At 41.5% G+C, this 22080-nt stretch overlaps 1 protein-coding gene across 3 annotated transcripts in view; it reads left to right on the forward strand.

The window, feature by feature from the left end:
* Positions 1 to 22080, forward strand: part of PIP5K1B (phosphatidylinositol-4-phosphate 5-kinase type 1 beta) — a 310679-nt gene that overhangs the window by 138797 nt on the left and 149802 nt on the right. For all 3 annotated transcript variants that reach the window (XM_032139974.1, XM_032139975.2, XM_032139976.2), the window contains one exon: positions 19192 to 19322. In XM_032139974.1, coding sequence (XP_031995865.1) covers positions 19192 to 19322 — 131 coding nt within the window. The remainder of the gene's footprint in view (positions 1 to 19191; positions 19323 to 22080) is intronic.

Genomic DNA, 22080 nt, shown 5'->3' on the forward strand with positions numbered 1-22080 from the left:
TGGGGGAGATCTAATGGGGGAGATCTAATGGGGGAGATCCAGTGGGGGAGATCCAGTGGGGGAGATCTAATGGGGGAGAGCCAAAGGTGTTTGTTGGTAGCTCTGACACCAACTTTTATGACCTGGGCAACAACCAAAACAATTTAATAACACTCTCTGAGAGTTCAAGAGAAAAGGACTAAACAGAAATAAGCAGCAGCCCAGCTGGTACTTCTGGAAATTGCACATGGGTGAAGCAAGGCTGCTTCCTCCTGCTCCACTTGTGAGAAAAATGACTGCCTGTTCTCCTTTCTTGGTATCGGTCTCTAAGAGTTGTAATCCAAAGAAGGCAAAATACAATTACTTTCTGTTGCATTTTTACAGCAGCAACTGTAAGTGGGAGGGAAAAAAAAAAACAGACATCGAGAAAATGATGGAATGAAATATGTTAAACCATACAAAACAAGTGGCTTCCAGTGACCACCTATACTGAAAAATAAATGAAATCAGAATGTCATATATCGTATAGAATTTTAGAGGAGGAAGACGTTTTGGCAATTCTCTAAGCCAGCTGCCTTCATTTTCTAGAGGAAAGTGAGCCCCTGTGCTATAATGAAGCTGTCTCAGAGTCTCACAGCCCCCTGGTGGCAGAAGGAGCCTGAAACTGATTTTGCTGAGTGTTGGTGATCACAAATGTCTGTCCATGTTTGTAAATTAATATGGTGGGGCTTATGAAATCAGGACCGTAGTCATTGTCTGTGAATAATTCTCTTTTTCTACCTTTGGTCAAAAAAGCTGGTTGGTAGAAGAAGAGCTAGAAGCCTAGAGCCAGGGCCGTAGAGCCGTGGGGGTTCTCTTTCATCCTATCTGCAGCTTGGGTAGCCAGCTGGGTTTTGGAGGAGAGTGCATCTCTTCCGAAGACCTTAGTTGCTTTCCTTGCAGAAGGGCTGATCCTGGCCTCTGGGAACAGGAGAAACAGAGTAATTTTAAAGGTTATGAGGAAAGGAGGATAGGGTTCCAGAAGGCCAGGGAGGAAAAGCCAGTGAGTTTGCAGCGTGGGAGCTGTAGGCAGGTGGGAGAAGCCGAAGGCCTAACATGGCTGTTTTATTTGTTTAAATGTACAGGGCTCAGAAATAGAGGATTTTGGAAACTGTATTCCACTGTTCTAAAAGAAAAAGTGTGTAGGGGGAAAATAGCATCTTGACTACAATGTAATCCTAGATCTTGAAACGTGAGGTTATATGGACAAAAAATGCTTAATCCAAACTTGAAAGTATGCATAATATCCAAAATTATCCCCCACCTTCTGTGCTTTACCCAGGTTATGGAGATTCTTGAAAAACATGTAAATGAACTTTGTGTATATTAGTCTATGTACACATTTAGGAAGAGTTCCATTTAATAGTCTTTTTGTAAAACATGATCTAGGATTTATCTTTCATATGTACAATCCATCTGAATTTAAGTTTCCTCATCTGTGGTGGTAATATATGTGTTATGGTGAGAAATAAATGTTGCAAATAACTCAATCTTACACACAATAAGCACTTAACACAATAAAATATATGTGTATTGAAATATCTCAATGGAAATCATTGCATTAGAGTCTTCAAATACTCAAAACCAGTCTTTTTCTACCCAGGAAACACCTACATTCTAAATTTTAAAGCCCCTTTAGGTAAATACTGATATTAATGTTTCAGATTGTTTTGTTTAAAATTCTCTTGGCATTGTTCTTCTGTGGTTTTCCAGAAATATGGCCAGAACTACAAAGCACATGGTACTGTAAACAATTGCTATGCCAGTCATTTAAAATAACTCAATTATTAAAGGAGGGATGTCTTCACCCCCACTCTTTCAGAAAAGACAGCTTGGCCTCTAAATTCTTACGAATTTAGAGAGAAGCCATTTTCCTCATCCTTTCTTGATGTCATTCCTTAGTCCTTACATCTGCTGGCTCTATTCTATGAGGAGTGTTTAGGGCTGGCATATGGAAAAATGATTTGAGATTGGTAAATAGCAAGTCACAGCAAGTGATTCCTCTCACTGTCAGTCTGTAAAATCACTGCATTGTCAGTTTGAAAGTGTTTTTGTTCTATGTATGATTCCATCTCATTTAGCAACAGTAACCCTGCGCCTTTCTTCCTTCTAAACCTTGGATCCCTGAGCTTTGCTTTTCTATTTCATAAATGTTATTTATTCCTCTAACACAGACAATGACATCTGTGATATAATACATATGTGTATAATTCCCTATCATCAACCCTTAGAGCTTATTATGAAAATTAAGAGGAGGAAGAGTTAAACTGGTAGAGATTTGAAAGGAAGAGAAAAACTATTTTGATTTCTTCTAGGCCTGTTTCAGTACCATTTATTATATTCCTCATTATGTCTTTTATAGATCAAGAAGATTAGTTACAAAAAAGCTGCATGACCAAAATTGAGGCACAAGTGGGAAAAAACATCCAGTGATCCCTACCCCAATAAGAAGCTTCATTTCTATTTTTTTCTCTTTGTTTGGGTAAATGGATAGCAATTAAGTCCTCCTGTCTTATGAAGTCAGAGATTTATCTCTTGAATTAATTAACTGCAGAACAGGGCCCAGTGGCCCAGTGAACACTATCAGAGCACTGAGAGATGCTGGTTTATTTCCCTTCCTTAGCTAAATACATTCTTCTTTTTAAAACTGAAGAGGTCGGTTGGTGGGATGAAAAAGAAAGGTTTGCAGTCTCTTGGGATAGGCGGTAAAAGATAACAACCAGATCTTGTATGCCACTGATATTTCCAAGTATATTAAGTTTCCATGCCAGTTTCCACCTTTTTAAGGGAGTTATAATCATCCCCTCTGATTCCCTAAATCAGCAACAACAGCAGTGGGGTGTGTGTGTGTGTGTGTGTGTGTGTGTGTGTGTGTGTGTGTGTGTGACTTCATATGAAGCAAGAGCTTGGTGGCTAGGGGTTAATATCCTCTCGAAGTAGGTGGGGATAACATTAGGCCAGAAGGGATGGATGAGAGGGTGGAGGTTGCTGAGGGTTTGTTTGAGGGGTGGTTGATTGTCCTAATCTTGTTTTCCTTAAAGCTGGTAAACAGCCTAGATTCTAATTCCTATTCTAAAGATTCCCAATGTTACAGTGAAACCTTTCCACTTTGGCCCCATCTAGGACACCTTTTAAATTAGTGCCCATGTGTCTGTGCACCTGACGTGGCAGAGGGCTGTGATATGCCCCTGGAGAACTCTGTAGAGCAGAGGTTTGACTTTGGCCCTGACCCATCTCCACACCTATGGGCAAAGAGATAACCATGGATTTGCCAGTCAAAGGAGAATGCAAATTAAAAGAGTAGAAGCTGGCTTGGTATTGCCTGGAAACAGGCCCATGTAGCCAATAAACAAGCAGTTGGAGTAGCCACATAGTTTGGCGGGGCCTGTGCTAAACTGAAACACAAAACTGCAAAGCTGCTATTTCTGTAATTCTATGTGGGGTTATGATATCAGGTACGATGGTTATGAGCATGGACTCAGGGTTAACAGATCTAGGTTCAAGGGCCGGCTTTGCCACCTCCTCACTGTGTAGCCTTGGATAAGCTGGTTTGTCTTTCTGGGCCAGTTTCATCTTATGTAAATCAAGAGTAAGTAATTTTGTACAAGGCTTGGACTACAGTAAGCACTCAGGAAAGGCCAGCTAGCTAATAGAATGATGAAAAGAGCCATGAACATACTCCATTCATTCCCCATCAAAAGAAGAGTGAGTGGAGTTATGGCAAGAAAGGTACTACCATAATGTGAAAAGATTCCACCTAAAGATCACTGATTATTTCTTACTTCAGGGAAGCCCATCTAACAGGTCCTTTCTGGCCCTACAGTGTAAGACTTTAAAAGACATCGATAGGCAGGCACAATTGCATTTTCTCCATATCTTTCCGCCTAGGTGTGTTTCTCAATCCCCACTTCACCTACAAGCTGCTGTTACATATTCCTCCAAGAGTCCAGCATCCCAATGAGCCAATTAGGGAACACACTCCTTATTTGTTATTGCAAAAGTATATATTTAATTGTGAATATGGGTGTAAATTCTTCTAAAGGACTATTTTAAATTTTAAATGAGAAAGGCTAGAGAAGTGTAAAATTTTATTATAAAAAGGAATAAAGAAGAACCTTATTTGGTAGATGATAAAGAATAGATATAGTTTCTGCCCTGTGAGAGCATACAATTTTAATAATCAAAACTCTTAAGAGAAGGCATGAAAATTTTATTGTTTTGGAGCTTCCATGGGGACTGTTTTACAAATGCAGTTTAACTTTAATTGCTGTAAAATAATTGACCGTGACTATTAGTGTATAACCATAAAAAATGAAAATTATAAAGTTAAGAGCAAAAATACAATTAATACACAAAAAGAGAATCTGTCTCACTAGTGATCAGGAAAATGGAGACTAAAACAACAAGACTGGCAAAAGTTAGCAATATTGATGATGCTGGTATTGGTAGGAGTATGAGGATAGAATCATTCTTACACAGCACTCTGTGGGTGGGTATATAAATTGATGAAATCCGTAGAAGACATCTTGGCAGTACCTACCAAAAGTATAAATGTGCATATTTTTTTAACTCAGCAGTTCTTCTAGGAATCAAAGCTGCAGTAATATTCAAGAAATAAGTGTATAGGAATACATGAACAAGGATATTCATCACCACATTATTTTCTATTAAAGAGAGAGAACAAGAACCCTAGTGTCTATCAATAAGAGAGTAGTTAAAACAATTGTGGTACATACAAGATATGAACATCTATGTAACCATTACAAATAATGAGATCTGTATAGATGGAAGGATAGTATTTGAAAAAAAAAGCAAGCTGAAACAAAGCATGAATAGTAGAGTCTCATTTTAATTTTATTTTTATTTTTGAGATGAGGTCTCCCTCTGTCCCTCTGTCACCCAGGCTGAAGTGCAGCGGTGCGATCTCAGCTCACTGCAACCTCCGCCTCCCAGGCTCAAGTGATCCTCCTGCCTCAGCCTCTCCAGGCAAGAGCCACTATACCCAGCTAATTTTTGCATTTTTTGTAAAGATGGGGTTTCACCACATTGCCCAGGCTGGTCTTGAACTCCTGAGCTCAAGCAATCCACCCACCTTGGCCTCCCAAAGTGCTGGGATTAAAGGCATGCCCCACCACGCCCAGCCTCATTTTTATCTGTAATGCATGTATACACACATGTATTTTTCAGTGTGTAGAGAAAAAAGCCCCAAACACACACTAAACAGTTGAGAGTAGTTAACCCTGAAGAGTAGGCGTGAGAAGGGCACGTTGGTGTTTTACTTTCTATAGTTAAGAGTTTTTTTTTAACTTTTTCTCAATGAGCATGGGCTACAATTTACCTTTCTAAATTGAGCAGTGGTATCTTTATGGATATTTATCTTTCAGTCTGATATATTTTTGAGCCTATATTGTTTTTCAGGTAAAGAGCATTTGGTTATAGGTCCATAGGGTATATGCGCTTGGAATATAGATCAAAACAAGAACCAGAATGACCATGGCTTAAGCTAAGTTGAAGTTTATTTCTCATACACGTGAAGTGCAGAGGTCATTTACTTGCCTCTGCAGGGTATTCAGGGGTCTAGGTTTCCGTCTTGTTTTTCTATCATTCTGAATGTATAGCTAACAAAAGCAATTAAAGAAGCCTGCTTCATCTCTGTCCATCACATCTGTACACAACACACCCCTTCCTGGTGAAGATGTGACCTGGGAGTTGGACACATCATTTGCTGTCCCAGCTCAGTAGCCAGAAAATAGTAATGTGACGATACCTACCTAAAAGAGAACCAGGCAAAATACCCAGTTGAAATCTCTGTTACTATATCACAAGGTTTCCGAACCTCAGCACTACTGACATTTGGGCTAGATAATTGTTTGTTGAGGGGGGCTGTTCTGTGCATTGTAGGATGTTTAGCACGTCCCTGGCCTCTGTCCAATCAGTGCTAGGAATACTGCCCAGGTTTGACAACCAAAACTGTCTCCAGACACAGCCAGATGTCCCTGAGGGCAAAGTCAAGCCTCATGAAGAAACAGCTGCTAAGTAAGAAGAGAATAGACGCTGGAGACAGCCAGTAACACCTGCTGTAAGCATTGTGTTGTTTCCCCCAAAACAGGGCTTAGCACTGAACTAATATTTCACCTTTCAAATAACAAGTCCTCTACCAGGAAATCGAACATCCTAAGATTCTGTCAAATTTTATTTTGGTTGATTCTAGGATGAAAAGTGAATCCTGTCTTATTTTAATCTATTGAATCTAAGTTGATATTTATATCAAATAAATAACAATTTTTATTTGAACACACAGACAAATGAAATATTCTTCCCTAGTATGTAAGAATAGTGTTAAGGATATATACTGTGTTACATTTATAATGAATATCTCAGTTTAAAGTGTAATATTTCTGAAAGACTAATATAACAGCAAGTATATACAGCAAATATAACAGCTCTATCCTAAATCAAGAATTTCATCTGCAGTTGATGGCCCGTCTCTATTTAGGGAAATTAAGCATGCATAATTTGATGCTGCTGTATTATGAATACTTTAGGAGTACAGTATTTTTCTGTTAATGAGGAGTATGTACTCCACATGCTGTTCCTTTCCAATGAGGCAACATGCTTCGCTGCCAATCAAATTAAGGTGGAGATCATTTCAAAGAAACCATGAAACCCTTTTTCTTTATTCTGCCTTTCCTATTAAATGTTGAGAAGCAAATCTTCTATCAAACAGATGGATACGCTGGGATCTTGTTAAAAGGCTGCTTGATAAAAAGGGAAAATTAAATATAAAGTGGATGTGTGTTGGGCTCCTTCCAAGGTTGTTTAGTGCCTAGTGTGTCAGAATAACCTTGTTATAAGGCAAGTTCACCACATGGAGTGTCCGTGCAAGCCTAGGGAAGGCCATCATTTAGTGGAACTCCAGTATTCTTATTTTTGAAAATGCAGATGCTGCAGAAATGATATCAGAAATGTAGTTGCCAATCATGAAAATAACAGAATACCCCAAAAGTCACGTATGAAATGATTCATAGTGGGAGAGGGGATTAACCGCTTTTAGCCGCCATAATGAACAGAGGCTGTATGGAGGCACGATTGGTAAAGCTGGACCTGGAAGAGTGGGTAGGATACTGAAAAGAGAAGGGAAAAGGACAGCGTGGAAAGCCCGGAGATCAGTGGATGCAGAGACCAGAAACCGCAAGGCAAGTTTAAATGGGACAGTTTGGCTGAAGTGGTGCATTTGCACAGAGGCAAGAGGATCTCTGGCTTGTGGCCAAAACAGTAACTGGTCCACCAGAGTTTGTGCCCCCTCTTCCAAAGCACAGCTGGGTCTGGAAAGCAGCTGCAGAGCCGGCCCTCCTTGCATGTGAGCCGGGCCATGTGGCTTATCCTTGCTGGTGTACTATGAATGAGTCATTGTCTGGAGGAGCTGGGCAGTTAAAGGATGGCACACTTAAATCAGATAATTTGGAAGGAATTTAAGAAGGACTCTGTTTATGAGAACACATGGACACAGGGAGGGGAACATCACACACCGGGGCCTGTCGGCGGGGGAGGGGCAAGGGGACGGAGAGCATTAGGACAAATACCAAATGCATGCAGGGCGTAAAACCTAGATGACAGGTTGAGGTGTGTAGCAAACCACCATGGCACATGTATACCGAGGTAACAAACCTGCATGTTCTGTATATGTATCCTAGAACTTAAAGTAAAATTCTAAAAAAAGAAAAAGGAAAAGACACTGTTTGCAAAGATGTGGGAGAAATGCAGGGAAACCATAAGGGGGTAGTTCAGTGTCTTGAGGCAAAATGTACCTTGTTACCCGCCTCTCCCACACCGCCCCCCAAGCCATGAAGAGGTAAGAGAATGGCACTATTTCTAGATCCTAGAGTAGGAATCATCTGGAAAGATCCACAGAGAGGAGCTGAAACCTTTCGAAGGACACAACCAGACCGAGTCAAACCCTCCAGAAGGGAGGGATGGAAGTCAACCCTTTGACCTCATGCTCAAACCTCCCTCCACTCTTCTGCCGTGGTGTCCCATTGGCCAAACCCAACTAGAAGCCAGAGGGAGTCCTCTGATGTGGCCTTACTGATGGTAACCCAGGGCACAGAGCAGCGTGAAGGAGGGTTGAGGGACAGGCCTGGGGTAGATATCCTGCACTGTCACTTCCGGGCAAAGGTAGGAAGAAGTGGATATTCTGTCGCTTCACCTATCAGCCAGCTGGACTGGGGGGATTTTACGATCCTAGGGGCTACTAGAGCCAAGAGATGCAGGAGCCAGACTCTGAATCACCTGACAAAGGCAAGTGGATCCTCATTCAGAGACACTCACTGTGGACTATGCCCTGTCAAAAAATAAACTTCTCTTGAATCAAGACATTGAATTTTAGGAGTGTGTTTTTTTATAGGACTTGGCATTTGAGGACCGATGTATTACACCATTTAGCATTAACAGGAACTCAGTTGTAGAAAGTTTTGAAGGCCAAGCAAAGAATTTGGATTCATTTCTACAGGCGGTCAAAAATTAGTGGAGGCTTCTATGCTGGGAGGTGGTTTTAAAAGGAAAAAGAGAAAGAGAGCCTTGGAATGATGAGTCTGGCAGTCACGTGGCAGGTGGAATGGAACACAGTGAGCAATCCATTGATGCAGCTGGCCCAAACCCCATGTGATCAGCAGGACCTGTGAATCAGCCCCACACAATACAAGCTGAAGGGATGGAAGCATAATCACATTCCAAGGTCAGGTGCCAGCCTGCCATGTAGAACTTGGGGAAGGAGGTGATCTAAGACCAGTCAAATGATCATCCCACTCTATGAAAGGGCCTGGCTGGCCCACTGTGAGATATGGAAGAGGAAATTTGGAAAGAGTCGTTGATACGTCATGAGTAACCCACATAAGGGAGAGGCTTGGGAGAGGGTCTGCCCACCATCTCAAGCCTAGGGAAGGAGGCTTCTGTGAGACCACTGAAGAGTGTGCTGTGTGCTCCCTGGAGCCTGGGGGATGCAATAGACTATAGTATTTTTCTGAAAAATCAGAAAGTTTTCAGAAGAGAAGTTTTGGTCAGCTGCTCTGATGATGGCAAAACGAAAAAAGGCTCCTTGGAGAGGGTGAGTGTTCCAGACAAATGATATGTGACCATTGGAGGGCGCTGAGCTCTAGAGAGAGCTAATGTGGGGTCACCCCAGTCCTGTCTATGTGAGGACCTGGAAAAACAACAGGAAACTACCAAGCAGAGGAATGCAATAACCATTTGGAGGGGAGAACTGCAGACCCCGTGAGAGCACCTCACAAGAACAAAAGACGCATACCTGGACAGCCTTTTCAGTGCCTGGTACATTTTACAACTGTACTCTTCAAAAAAGACCTTTCCTACCTCTTTTCTCCTCCCTCTAGCAACCAGCCAGAAAAGAGAAGAGAGTCTCCCAAGCCCGTCCCACTGCTGGAGGCCGGCTTGTGCCAGGCAAGCTGGGGGAAGACAGAGATGGCTACCAAAAGCATATATAAGTTTTTTATATTATTATTATTATTAAGCTGGACTATACATACCAAATGCCTGAATGAGACCATTTTTACAGATCTATGACTGGGAATAAACAGAAGACTTTTTTTTTTAAACAGGGTTTCATTCTGTCATCCAAGCTGAAATGCAGTGGCACAATCACAGCTCACTACAGCCTTTACCTCCTAGGCTCAAGCAATCCTCCTGCCTCAGCCTCCTGAGTAACTGGGACTACAGGTGCCGCCACCATGCCTGACCAGTTTTTTGATTTTTTGTAGAGAAAATGTCTTACTATGCGGCCCAGGCTGATCTCAGACTCCTAGGCCCAGGTGATCCTCCTGCCCTGGCCTCTCAAAATGCTGGAATTACAGGTGCAAGCCACCATACCTGGACAGGACCTTTTATTCCAGAAGCCACCAGAAGGGTCATAGACCTGCTGTACATTTCATGCTGGGGCAGAAGAAAAATCTAACCTCAGAATTCGTTCAGAGGAACAGTGGGAGACAAAAGTAAACTTGTTATGATTACATTTTATAAAAGCACAATCATTACGTAGGTTTGTTGCTAAGGCCTTGACCTAAAAGAAAAAGCTAAAAAGATGAGCAACTCCTAAACATGCCTTTGTCATCCCTCAAAATGGATTTTAAAACATAATAGCAATAGCTCATTAGAGGACATTCCCTTCCCTATATGTAAAACATAAAATTTAGAAAACTTGGGAAGTACAAAACTTGAAAGCAAAAATCACCTAATATCCCATTATCCAGAAATAATTGTACATTTTGGTATATTTCCTTCCTGTCTTATTTTCCTCTGTGGATATGTACACATGCACTTGGTTTTTCTTGTTTAAATTTTATGATCTGTATTGTGTCCTGCTTTTTAAACTTAACATAGTATTTTATTTTTCTAAGGATCACTTCTAAAATATGATTTAAATGGTGGCATAATTTGACGAGTCCATCAAATAATTTTGTCAAATATTCTAGATCCAGATTTAGGTTTATATATGAATTAACAGTATGAATGAGAAAAATATAGAGAATTTGACTCATAGCTTTAGATATTCCATCAAGTTGTAGCATTAGTATTATCAGATGAAAGAGCTACTTGTGGAGACGGTTGTCACTCCTTTCTTCAAACTCTCTTTTCTTGGTTTCAGTGAAGCCATATTTCCCTGATTTTCTTCTACTGTGTTAGTCACTCCTAAGTCTCCTCCAAAGCTTTTCCTTCTTCCATCTATTTTCTAAATGTTGTTGTGGTTTAGGACTCTCCTTGGATACTCCCCTGTCTCTCTCTTGGTTTTCTCATCCAGCCCCTTGGTTTTCAATATCATTTATATGCTAACAACTCTCGAAATGAAATATTCTCTCTAGCCCCTATCCCAAGCTCCAGACTTGTATGTTAGCATCTCCAGCTGGATGTCTCATTAGCGTCTCAAATGGAACCCTGAATCTCTGCTGCAAAATAGGTACCTTCTTCAGTTTCCTCAGCTTGGTAGCGTGACTTGGGTCCTCTCAACTGCTGAAGGAAAATGCCAGGAGGCATTGCTGGTACTTTTCTCTCCCTCATTTCTAGCTTGTAGCAAGTTCTGTCTCCCTCCCTCCAATATATCTCAAATCCACCTCCGCTGCCCATCCTCTCATTCATCACCCTTCTCTAAGCCATCAGTATCTCTATATGAACCACTACAACTGCCCCCAATCACTCTCCTGCCTATAATCCCTCCAATGAAACTGGTTGTAGGACTATGGAAATGATACAGTTTGTGGGTGGGCAAACCTCCTCCTCTCTGAGAGGAAGTGGGACCACCTCTTGCTTCTGAGTTCTTCAAATCATTTCTCAAGTTCTTTCCTGTATTGGTTTTCTATTGCTTCTATAACAAATTACTATAAGTTCAGTGGCTTAAATCAATGCAAACTTATTATCTTATAGTTCTGGAGGTCAAAAGTCCTAAAATCAAGGTGTTGACAAGGCTGCGTGCCTTCAGAGACTCTAGCAGAGAATCAATTCCTGCTACTCTAAGTAGCAGCCAGAGTGAACCTTTTCAAATAAGATTGCTGTTCCCTCATTGAAACACATCAAACCATTAGGATGGCCTATAAGGCCCAGATCTCGGTCTGTGTAGTCTTTCCAGCCTCCAGTTCTGGCACTTTCCCTGTTACCCGACTAATGAACTCATATGATTTGCTTTTAGGTTCCTGAACCTTACTGCTTCTCTATCCCTGGAAATCAACTCCCCTAATCTCCTAATGTGCTTTTTCTTTCCTCACCACACATAGTAGTCCAAAATGTCAATTCCTTAAGGGCAAGACTCTGTTCAGGTCACCTCTATGTCCCCAGTTTGTACAAAGGCACACAGCCAGTCTTTGTTGACACGACTTGTTGACTCATTCTCACTTTTCAGGTCTCAGCGTACAGATCATTCCTCAGAGAGACCTCTGAGACTCCATCATTCTTGAGTGGGTGTCCGCCCTTCTGACCTCAATTATTTCACACTGTTCTTTCTGTCACTGACTTCATTTGTCTTTATGCTTGTGTATCTCTGTCTGTTTAATGTCTCTTTCCCCCACTAGACTAGAAACACCCCTGAGAGCAAGAACCACGTCTGTTTTTTGGCTTATGCTTCCCACAATACCTAAAATAATGCCTGGCTCATACCAAGTGCTCAGCTCTTTGCTAGCAGAATGAACAGCCTCTGACTGAATGGGGTTCTGAGGGAACCTCTTCTCTCTGCTGGGGGCAGCACTGGAAAAAATGCCAGGGTCAATCCTGAAGTAGAGGAGTGTGATCCACAGAATAATGGGACCCCAAAGAGATCCATGTCCTAATCCCTGGAACTGATTAAGAAGACATTGCCAATAACTTCACACACTTGGCAGTTGTGATTAAGTTAAAGATTTTGAGATAGGGGGATTATCTTAGATTATCCAGGTGGGTCCTTATAAAAGCAAAGTGAGAAGATCAGAGTCACAGAAGGAGATGTGATGAGAGAAGCAGAGGTCAGAGGGAGACAGAGATTTAACAATTCCGCTGGCTTTGAAGATGGAGGAAGAGGCCACAAGGAATGCGGGTGGACTCTAGGAACTGATTCCCCACTAGAGTCTCTGAAGGAACACAGCCTTGTCAAAACCTTGATTTTAGGACTTCTGACCTCCAGAACTGTAAGATAATAAGTTTGCATTGTTTTAAGCCACTGAGCTTGTAGTAATTTATTATAGAAGCAATAGAAAACTAATACAGGGAAGCACTTGAGAAATGATTTGAAGAACCCAGAAGCAAGAGGTGGTCCCACTTCCTCTCAGACAGGAGGAGGTTTGCCCACCCACAAACTGTATAATTCCCATAGTCCTACAACCAGTTTCATGCCATCTCTCTCTCTTTTTCCTTAATTCTCTCGGTGGGAATCTATCCCTTTCTTTCTTTCTCCTTAATTCTCTCAGTGGGACAAATAAGTGGACTATGCCTTGTTTCTTGAGTATAGGTTCAGAGAGAGGAGGGAGCACCTGGAGCTGGGTTTGAGCTGTAGAAATGAAGGAATATGGACCAGGTGTGGCAGCTCATGCCTGTAATCTCAGCACTTTGGGAGGCTGAGGCAGGAGAATCTCTTGACGTCAGGAGTTTGAGATCAGCCTGAGCCACAAAGTGAGACCCTATCCCAACAAAATATTGAAAAGATTAGCCAGGCATGGTAGCATACACCTGAAGTCACAGCTACTCGGGAGGCTGAGGTGGGAGGATGGCTTGAGCCCAGAAGTTTGAGATTACAATGGGCTGTGATCATACCACTGCACTCCAGCATATGTTGTAGAACCGGGGTGGTTACTGAAGCAGAATGAGGGAGAAATAATAGATAAATGGGGAGGCTGGTCAGCATCTCCCTTCCCATACACCCATATAAGAATTACTCTCTTGCTGTTTTGTTGTTGTTGTTGTTGTTAAGACTGAGTCTTGCTCTTTCGCCCCAGCTGGAGTGCAGTGGCGCCATCTTGGCTCACTGCAACCTCTGCCTCTTAGGTTCAAGTAATTCTCCTGCCTCAGCCTCCTGAGTAGCTGGGATTACAGGTATGCACCACCATGCCTGGCTAATTTTTGTGTTTTTAGTAGAGATGGGGTTTCACCATGTTGGCCAGTCTGGTCTCGAACTCCTGACCTCAAGTGATCCACCCTCCTCGGCCTCCCAAAGTGCTAGGATTACAGGCGTGAGCCACTGCACCTGGCCCTCTCTTGCTGTTAACAGGTGATACTGAACCATTTCTTTATGGCCTAGTCTAAGGCACCTTGTCAGTGAATATCTGATTTAGAATTAGACTCTCAAAATCTATGGTTTTGGGAAAATAGATCTTCTCAGAAACAGAGAAAGCATTGGACCTCATCCCTGGTAAAAATGCACACAAGCAGCGATTTTCACATGTAGTTTTTACGGGTTCATAAGCTCAGCTTGCTCAAAGGATGGAGTATTTGGTTTTTAAAATATATATGAGTTGTGGGAGTTGGTGGGCAGCAGACAGGGAGTAACATTCTAAGATAAGCTTTCAGTGTTAAGCTAAGGGATTTGGACTTAATCCTCCAGGGAGGTGCTGAGAACCCATCAGAGGGCTTCAGGCAAGACACTGACATGATCAGATTTGTACTTTTGAAAACAGTCACTCTGCAAACATCTATATTGGCCATAATCCCAAAATTAGTTCATCCGTTCACCTTAGGTGGAAAAATGCTGTTGACGTGAAGTGTTTCACTATTTCCTTTTAAAGCCAGTGATATCAGATGGCATATTAAGTGACCTAATTTTATAGACAGTGTGCTGTAGAAAGCAGTTTCCCGTAAGGACATCAAAATCTTGTCAGATCCTTGCTTTTCTAAGACTGGGTTTGCTTAGGCATTTGGTCTTATTGTAACTTTCATCATTATCTCATTGTTCGCTGCTTCTCAGCTTTTATCAGATCCATCTCTAGCAGAGAAAACTCAGGTAAGTAAAGCAACATTGTAGAATGCCGCGTTGAGAACCTTCTAGAAAACCAGAGTATGCACACACTAGCTAAGGGATTTAGACTAAGTTCATCTCCCAGAGCCACGGTTTCCTTATCTATACTATGGCATTAGAAACCCTACCTAGTTATGTAACAGTTGTGACAATCAAATGTGATCATTAAAAGACAGTGCTTTGAAAACCATAACATATTACCCAAATGCAAGCTGATATTCATTTTCCTCTTAGCATTACCGTCACAGCTGAACACGTTTGGGTTAATACAGAGGAGCTGTGAAACTAAACGTTTGTGCTTTGCCTTTATGATATTATATGGTTCTCCCTTTCTCCAAGTATCAAATGCTTTAGAAGTTTTTCTAGTATCCAGGCAACATATTGCCTCCACTTAGCCCTTGCAAAAACCTGAATTAAAAATAGACTCTGTTTGCTGTGTTCTGAAACCTAAACCTGTATGTTTTAAAGGAGTCAAAGTTTCCCCTTGGCACTCAAAGGGGCGGTAGTCCTGTCCTAGTACTTTTAGAGCATATGGCAAGCCATGTAGAGGAAAGCAGAGAAGCTCAGTTGTGCAAAGCCAGCGACCCACCACCGGGTCACTGGTCTGTTGGTGGTACCCTGGAGGAAGGCAGGGAGCTCTGGTGGCTTAGAGTTTTCAGGGAAAGGACTATTGGTTCTAGTACTGCAATCACCAGCACTTCACTCAGAAGGTTCTTTGTCCTCATCATGATTTACTAATCTCTTCAGAGACACTCCAGGTAGTGTTTCAAAGTGTTTTTTCACAGTTTCAAAGTACATCTGGCTTAATATTAGGATGTGCCTCAGACATTTCCACAAAGCAGACAAGATACTTTATTTTATTTTATTTTTTAATTGACAAGTAAAAATTATATATATTTACTGTGTGCAACATGATGTTTTGAAAAATGTATACTTTGTGAAATGGTTCTGTTGAGTTAGTTAATTGAGGTAATGTGCGTTTCCTCACATAGTTATTTTTTGTGACGAGAACGCTTAAAATCTACTTTCTTGGTGATTTTTAAAATATGATCATTATTATTAACTGTAGTCACCACATTGTACAATAGATCTCTTGGACGTATTCCTCCTATCTAACTGAAGTTTTGTCCTTGGACCAATATCTCCCCAAGCCCCCAGCCCTCAACCAGCCCCTGGTAACCAGCGTTCTACTTCGAGTTCAACATTTTTAGATTCCATATTTAAGATGCTTTTTAGTGATACCCAAATGTATCACTATGAAAGCATTTAATTTTTACACAGACCTGGGGAGGAGGAAACTTCGAGGTGTCATTCCTAGTATGTCAGCAAAATGCCGCCTTTTGTTCATAGTGCCCGTGTTACCAGTGGTGACATTAACGATGGTGTTCGTACAGCTTTACCAAGAAGTTTTCAAGTGTTTCTTTGGCTTACCCGTGGGTGGGTATGATTGGTAGCAAATAAAATTTTTACCCTTTTTTCACCAAAAGGAATGGCTCTCTCAGAGCTTTTGCTTTGTTGAGGTCAAACATCCAGACTTAAAAGAGAACTTCCGACTTTGATTCTAGGCTCATTTCGCAAACACGGATATGGAGGCAGCCTGGGTTTGGCAGTCAGACTCCACCACACACTAGCAAAGGGACTTGGGCAAGTCACATAACCTTGCTGAGCCTTAAATCCACCCCTGTAAAATGAGAACCGTTGTTACTGTGCCTCGCGGTTCCGGAGAGGGTCAAATGAGTGAGGAGATTCTGATTTAGAGGCAGTGGAGTGTAACTTAGGACTCTGGAGCCAGCCTGCCTAGAGGTGAGTCCCAGCTTCACCTTGTCAGTAGCTGTGTGACCTCGTGTAAGTTGCTAAACCTTCCTGAGCTGATAGAAATAGTAAGAGTGCCTACCTCATAGAGTCACGAGGATAAAAGGGTTAATATAACCAGAAAGCACTTAGAACAGTGCCTGCCATTTAGTAGTAAACACTACATTAGTATGTGCTATGATTATGATAGATCATGATCATAGTTGTTGTTATTCATATATCAAGTGCCTGGCATAAATTAGTTGGTCAAAAAAGATTAATAACTACTTTTATTATTTCTCCCATCAGAGCACCTGAATTTTAAATGCTGTGAAAGGAAAGTAATATTATTACCAGTCTGTTTTTGATTTAACTAAATATATAACAGCAGGGTTCTTTTCAAAGTCTTACTCCTCAGGGACTCAAAACTTAACCTTACACCAGAGGAGAAAGATTTTTTCTTAGAACAAGAGCATATATTTGGTCCTCACTCCAGACTTTTGGAATCAGAAATCCTGGGGACATGACCGTCATCTGTTTTAGCAAGTGTACCCAGTGATTCTCATGTTCCTGAAGTTTGGTAACACTAGGTGTAGACTAGTCACAGCTTTGACTACCTTCTGTTGCCAGGGTGGAGACAACAAAGAATTGGATACTCTGTTTGGCAGGCTGTTCCAGCCCAAGAAGTGTTAAAATGATGTTTTTGTGGTGGTTTTGTGAGTTAAGCAGATACAGATAGTTCTGGAAAGCAGCGTCAGGGGTGTGGTATGGGGGGGTGCAGAGCACTTGGGCAGCATGTGAACCTGTTGATAGATCTGGCTTAGAACCGTGTGGCGTATCGGGCCCTCTGGGAAGTGCTTATGTCACCTCTTGTGCCTTACCAGTCTGAGTGACGCTTGGGAGAAGAGATGCCTTTTGAATTTTTATGCAAGGTTAAAATGAAGAAAATCCACTTCAGCCTTTAAAAGTCACAGCTACTGGTACAAAAGGTCACTGACGCCAATTGGTGGTATTGCAGAGCTCCGAGAGGGAGCATTAAAATAGCAGGGTTTTTTTTTTTTTTAAAGAAACAATGCACTGTGGGCTTAAGTCTTAGTCTGTTGCCATCTTGCTGCCCTAGGATCTTAAATAAAAGGGCATGTGAAAAAAGAAAAACACAAAGACATTCTTCGACCTCCCTAAGTGTCAAGGATGTAGATAGTCATCCTCACACTAAAGGTGACATAACCTTTATTGTAGAATAAGCAAAGTGATGAAATGATGCCCCTGTGGGGAAGTAGTCAATAGAGGGACCAGAGACCTGGCCCTGTTCTAGATGTAGTCTGTTTGGAGGTCAAGTTTGGATAACTGAAGATGACACTGTGGGGAGGTTGTAAGATATTAACTTGGCTCTGTATACACTGCATTTATGTGACAGAGCAGCATCTCCATTGATGGAAAAGAATCTGCGAGCCATCTGAATAGAAACAGTGTTTAAGTCATTAAGAATGGATTGATGACCAGGGTATATTAAGGAGACTTGAGGATCAAGGACCAAATTCTGGGGACACTGCAATTATAGCAAATACAATATGAGAGGTCAGAGAAGAAGTGACAGGAGAGACTATAAGAAAAGCTGGAAGTGGGCTGGGCATAGTGGCTCACACCTGTAATCACAGCACTTTGGGAGGCTCGTGGTCACATAAGACCGGGAGTTTGAGACCAGCCTGGCCAACATGGCGAAATCCCGTCTCTGCTAAAAATGCAAATATTAGCCAGATGTGGTGGTGCATGCCTATAGTCCCAGCTACTCAGGCGGCTGAGGCATGAGAATTGCTTGAATCCGGGAGGCAGAGATTGCAGTGAGCCGAGATCGCACGACTGCACTCCAGCCTGGGTGACAGAGTAAGACCCTGTGTCAAAAAAAAAAAAATATATATATATATATATAATAGTGGCTTCAGGATCATATTCTGTCATAGAAATCAAGAGAAGAAATTTTTTTCAGAATAGACAGGTGTTCTCTGGTGTTAAAAGCTTGAAGAAATAAAAAGATATAAAGCATGTGGGGAGGTGGGGATGGGTCTTAGATTTGCTAAGTAAAAATATTAAATCAGAAAGAAAGTATCTTTTCTATAAAGTAAGTGATCTTTATTACATCCATTCACGTCAGGGTTTCTTAACCTCAGCATTCGTGACATTTTGGTCTGAATGATTCTTTGTGGTGGGAACCGTCCTATGCAGCATCCCTGGCCTGTACCCACTAGACATAATGCCACCACTGCCAGTTGTGATGACCAAAAAATGTCTTCAGATATCGTCACATGTTCCTGGTGAAGAACCACTGATTTAAGTATTTAATTCCTACCATGTATGTAGCACTACATTAGGCAGTGCAAGGCATAAAAAGTATGACACATTTCACCATAAAAAAATACGTTCTAATTGTCCTAAATTGAGTTATTCTGTTATTTCTCTTATTATGTTGGTTAAAACTATATATGTGTATACTCATACACACACACACACACACGTACAGTAGTTATTCTCCAAGTTAACATTACATCAGCTTAATTATTGGGTGATATTAGAAAGGTAATAAATGGGAAACATTGGTGTCCCCATGCTGTGTGTTTTAGCACAGATCAATGTAAGACATTATTATGGATCTATGGTGAGACTAGTAAGCAATTTCCAAATTAAATTATAAGAGACCTTACAAAAAATGTATGAAAAGAAAGAGCTTTAATGTTTGGAATAGATTCTGCATCAAAAGAAGCAACTTATCATCTTGCCAAACCTCAGCCTCGTCATTGTTTTGGAGCCAGAAAGGGAATTGCACCTCACTCATGTTTTGTCGCCTGCACCGTTGAACGAGGCCCTGGCTGTTAAGACTAATGCTGAGACCCTTGTTTTGTTTGCAGACTGCGTCATCTGCTATTAAAGGTGCTATTCAGCTGGGAATCGGATACACAGTGGGTAATCTTACTTCCAAGCCAGAACGAGACGTTCTTATGCAAGACTTTTATGTGGTGGAAAGTGTGTTCCTACCCAGGTAAGAACATTTTTATTTGTGATGATTTCCATGCTAAGGAACCTTCTTTGTGACAACCCCATATTGAAGGGTTTTTCTACTGTGTACATGTTTACATGTACAGATGTGAATATTGGACCTTTGGCAGGGTCAAAGGCCGTCCAAATGATGTTTACCTCCTGTTTCATCAGGATGCCTCGCAATTTTTATGTGGAGATGGTAAATAGGTTTCATCTATGGACCAATTCTAATTAGTTGTGATGAATGCCTGGAAGACCATATGGAGAAAGATTCTGAGGTTCAGTGGGAAAGAGTGCAGTAACCACACAGTAATGTCCGCCAAGGGTTTATAGAAAGAAGGCTTCCGTGAAACAGCAACTGGTGCTAGGTTTTTGCTCCCCCTAATTTAAAAGCATGGGCTGGTAGGCCCACAATTGGGCCTCAAATCTGAGTCTAGTCTTATCTCTTCTCTTGTGTGATGACTTTAACTTAACTTTCCTCCAGAAAACAGAGAATCCTGCTGTTTGCAAAAATACCAAAGTTACCCATACATGTTGTCTCTAGCTTTCATCATTTTAGGGTGAGGGGATCAATTATTTAAAAGCAAATACATCTGGAAATGGATGATGGTAATATGAATGTATTAATGCCACAGAACTGTACACTTAAAAGTGGCTAACATAGTAAATTTTATGTTGAGTATATTTTACCACAATAAAACTAATTAAAAATTCTATTACTACCTTCATTTAGGAAGAGAAGAAGTAACCATTAAATAAGAAGTATCACCACAAGTGACAGAATTTTTCAAATGATCTAGAAAATAAAAGTAAAGATATTCAATTTGGGGACTTGGAGATAATTATTTTGTCTTTGGAGCTGTGAGAATTGATTTTAACATTTCTCGGCCAGGCGCGGTGGCTCACGCTTGTAATCCCAGCCCTTTGGGAGGCCGAGGCGGGTGGATCACGAGGTCAGGAGATTGAGACCACGATGAAACCCCGTCTCTACTAAAAATACAAAAAAATTAGCCGGGCGTGGTGGCGGGCGCCTGTAGTCCCAGCTACTCGGAGAGGCTGAGGCAGGAGAATGTCCTGAACCCGGGAGACGGAGCTTGCTGTGAGCCGAGATTGCGCCACTGCACTCCAGCCTGGGCGACAGAGCGAGACTCCGTCTCAAAAAAAAAAAAAAAAAAAAAAATTTCTCTTCAAAATAAGCCATGTTATTACCAGGCTTGGGTAAACATAGCTAAAGTGACACTTTGTTTACCACTAGTATCCTCATTGCCTTATTAAAAATCTATATGTATCTTTAGAAGAATTGTCTTTACACATTTATCTCTGTGTCCAGGTGTCAACTGCCTAAAAATAAAACCTGTATATGGACGTGTGGTAACCCCCACATAGTCACCAAGGAGCGGAGCCCATAAATTTTTAAAAGTCACCTAACTAGTTTTGCTTTAAATGCTCTTAGCTGCAGAATAAAGTTGGTCTACTGGCCTTTTGAAGTCTGCTTGTCTAGGGTCCTCCAGCAGCCATGAGAACCAGATTCCAGGCAGAAAATGGACAACCCCAAGGCCCGAGATATAATCCTTGCTCATGATCCTACTCCTCTTTCTATAGTTGGAAATGTTCTCTGTGCTTGTTTTTAACAGTCTACGATTCCAAAAAAAAAGTCTGTATTAACTACATGTTTTTCTCTTAAAAGCCAGGGGGTCATGAGTTTATCTTCATCTTTTGGGATGCTTTTTTTAGGCTCATAATGCTTGTAAGTGTGTTTGTAGGATGTTTGTTTGAGCTCTCATGGTCTCCAAAGGTCTCTACCCAGACATTTCAACTTTGTTGTTCTTTGGCTACAAAGAACAGGAGAAAGGAGGACTTTTGTGGGAATGTGGAGGCAGTGAGCTTAGGGTGCTGAGAGCATTACAGCTGAAGGTGGGGCTATAAAGACGTTCCATGTGCTCCCCCTGTCCTCACTGACTGACCTCTTCTACTTCCAGTGTCCAATCAACACAGCCAACTATTGACGGGCACTTGGGGAAAGCATGGCTCGGGCATGAGGTCCCCAAATCCTAAACACCGGCACACTTGGAACTTGCTAGACATGCAGATTCTTGGGCTCCACCCAGACCCACTGAATTAGAAACTCTGTGGGTAGGAACCAGGAATCTGTTTTAACAAGCCCTCAGGGTGATTCTCAGCACAGAAAGGTTTGAGAACCACTGGCCTCACCGATGACTTTCCACTTGAGAGAGAGAATCTTTCTGGTAGATAACAAATTTTGTTCTTGGAGTTATTACATGACTGTTTAACAAAACTCAAATCATTTTTTAAAAGCATCTTAAATATCAAAATGACATCTATTAGCACTTTGTGTCTTTGGCCTTCACTGTCATCCAAGGTAGCAGCAGCAGGTGTGTCACTGGCAGAGGAGTAGCTAGCTGACTTTCCCTTATTTAGAGGCATCCATTGTCACATTTAAAATATAGCATTTTAGAGTATTTGCAGCCTATAAATGTGCACACCTGTAATCCCAGCTACTCAGGAAGAGGCTGAGGCAGGAGAATCTCTGGAGCCTGGGAGGCAGAGGTTGCAGTGGGCTGAGGTCCTGCCACTGCACTCCAATCTGGGCCATAGGGTGGTACTCTGTCTCAAAAAAAAAACAAAAAAATTACCTCCCTCATTTTCTTTATAATAATATTGTGTAAAATGAGTAAAAGTCTATAAGAAAAACTTTAAAAAGTATTAAGTGATACACGTGTGTGTATACATATACACAC

Source organism: Hylobates moloch, unplaced genomic scaffold (genome assembly GCF_009828535.3).
Source record: "Hylobates moloch isolate HMO894 unplaced genomic scaffold, HMol_V3 SCAFFOLD_19, whole genome shotgun sequence".
NCBI classification, from domain to species: domain Eukaryota; kingdom Metazoa; phylum Chordata; class Mammalia; order Primates; family Hylobatidae; genus Hylobates; species Hylobates moloch.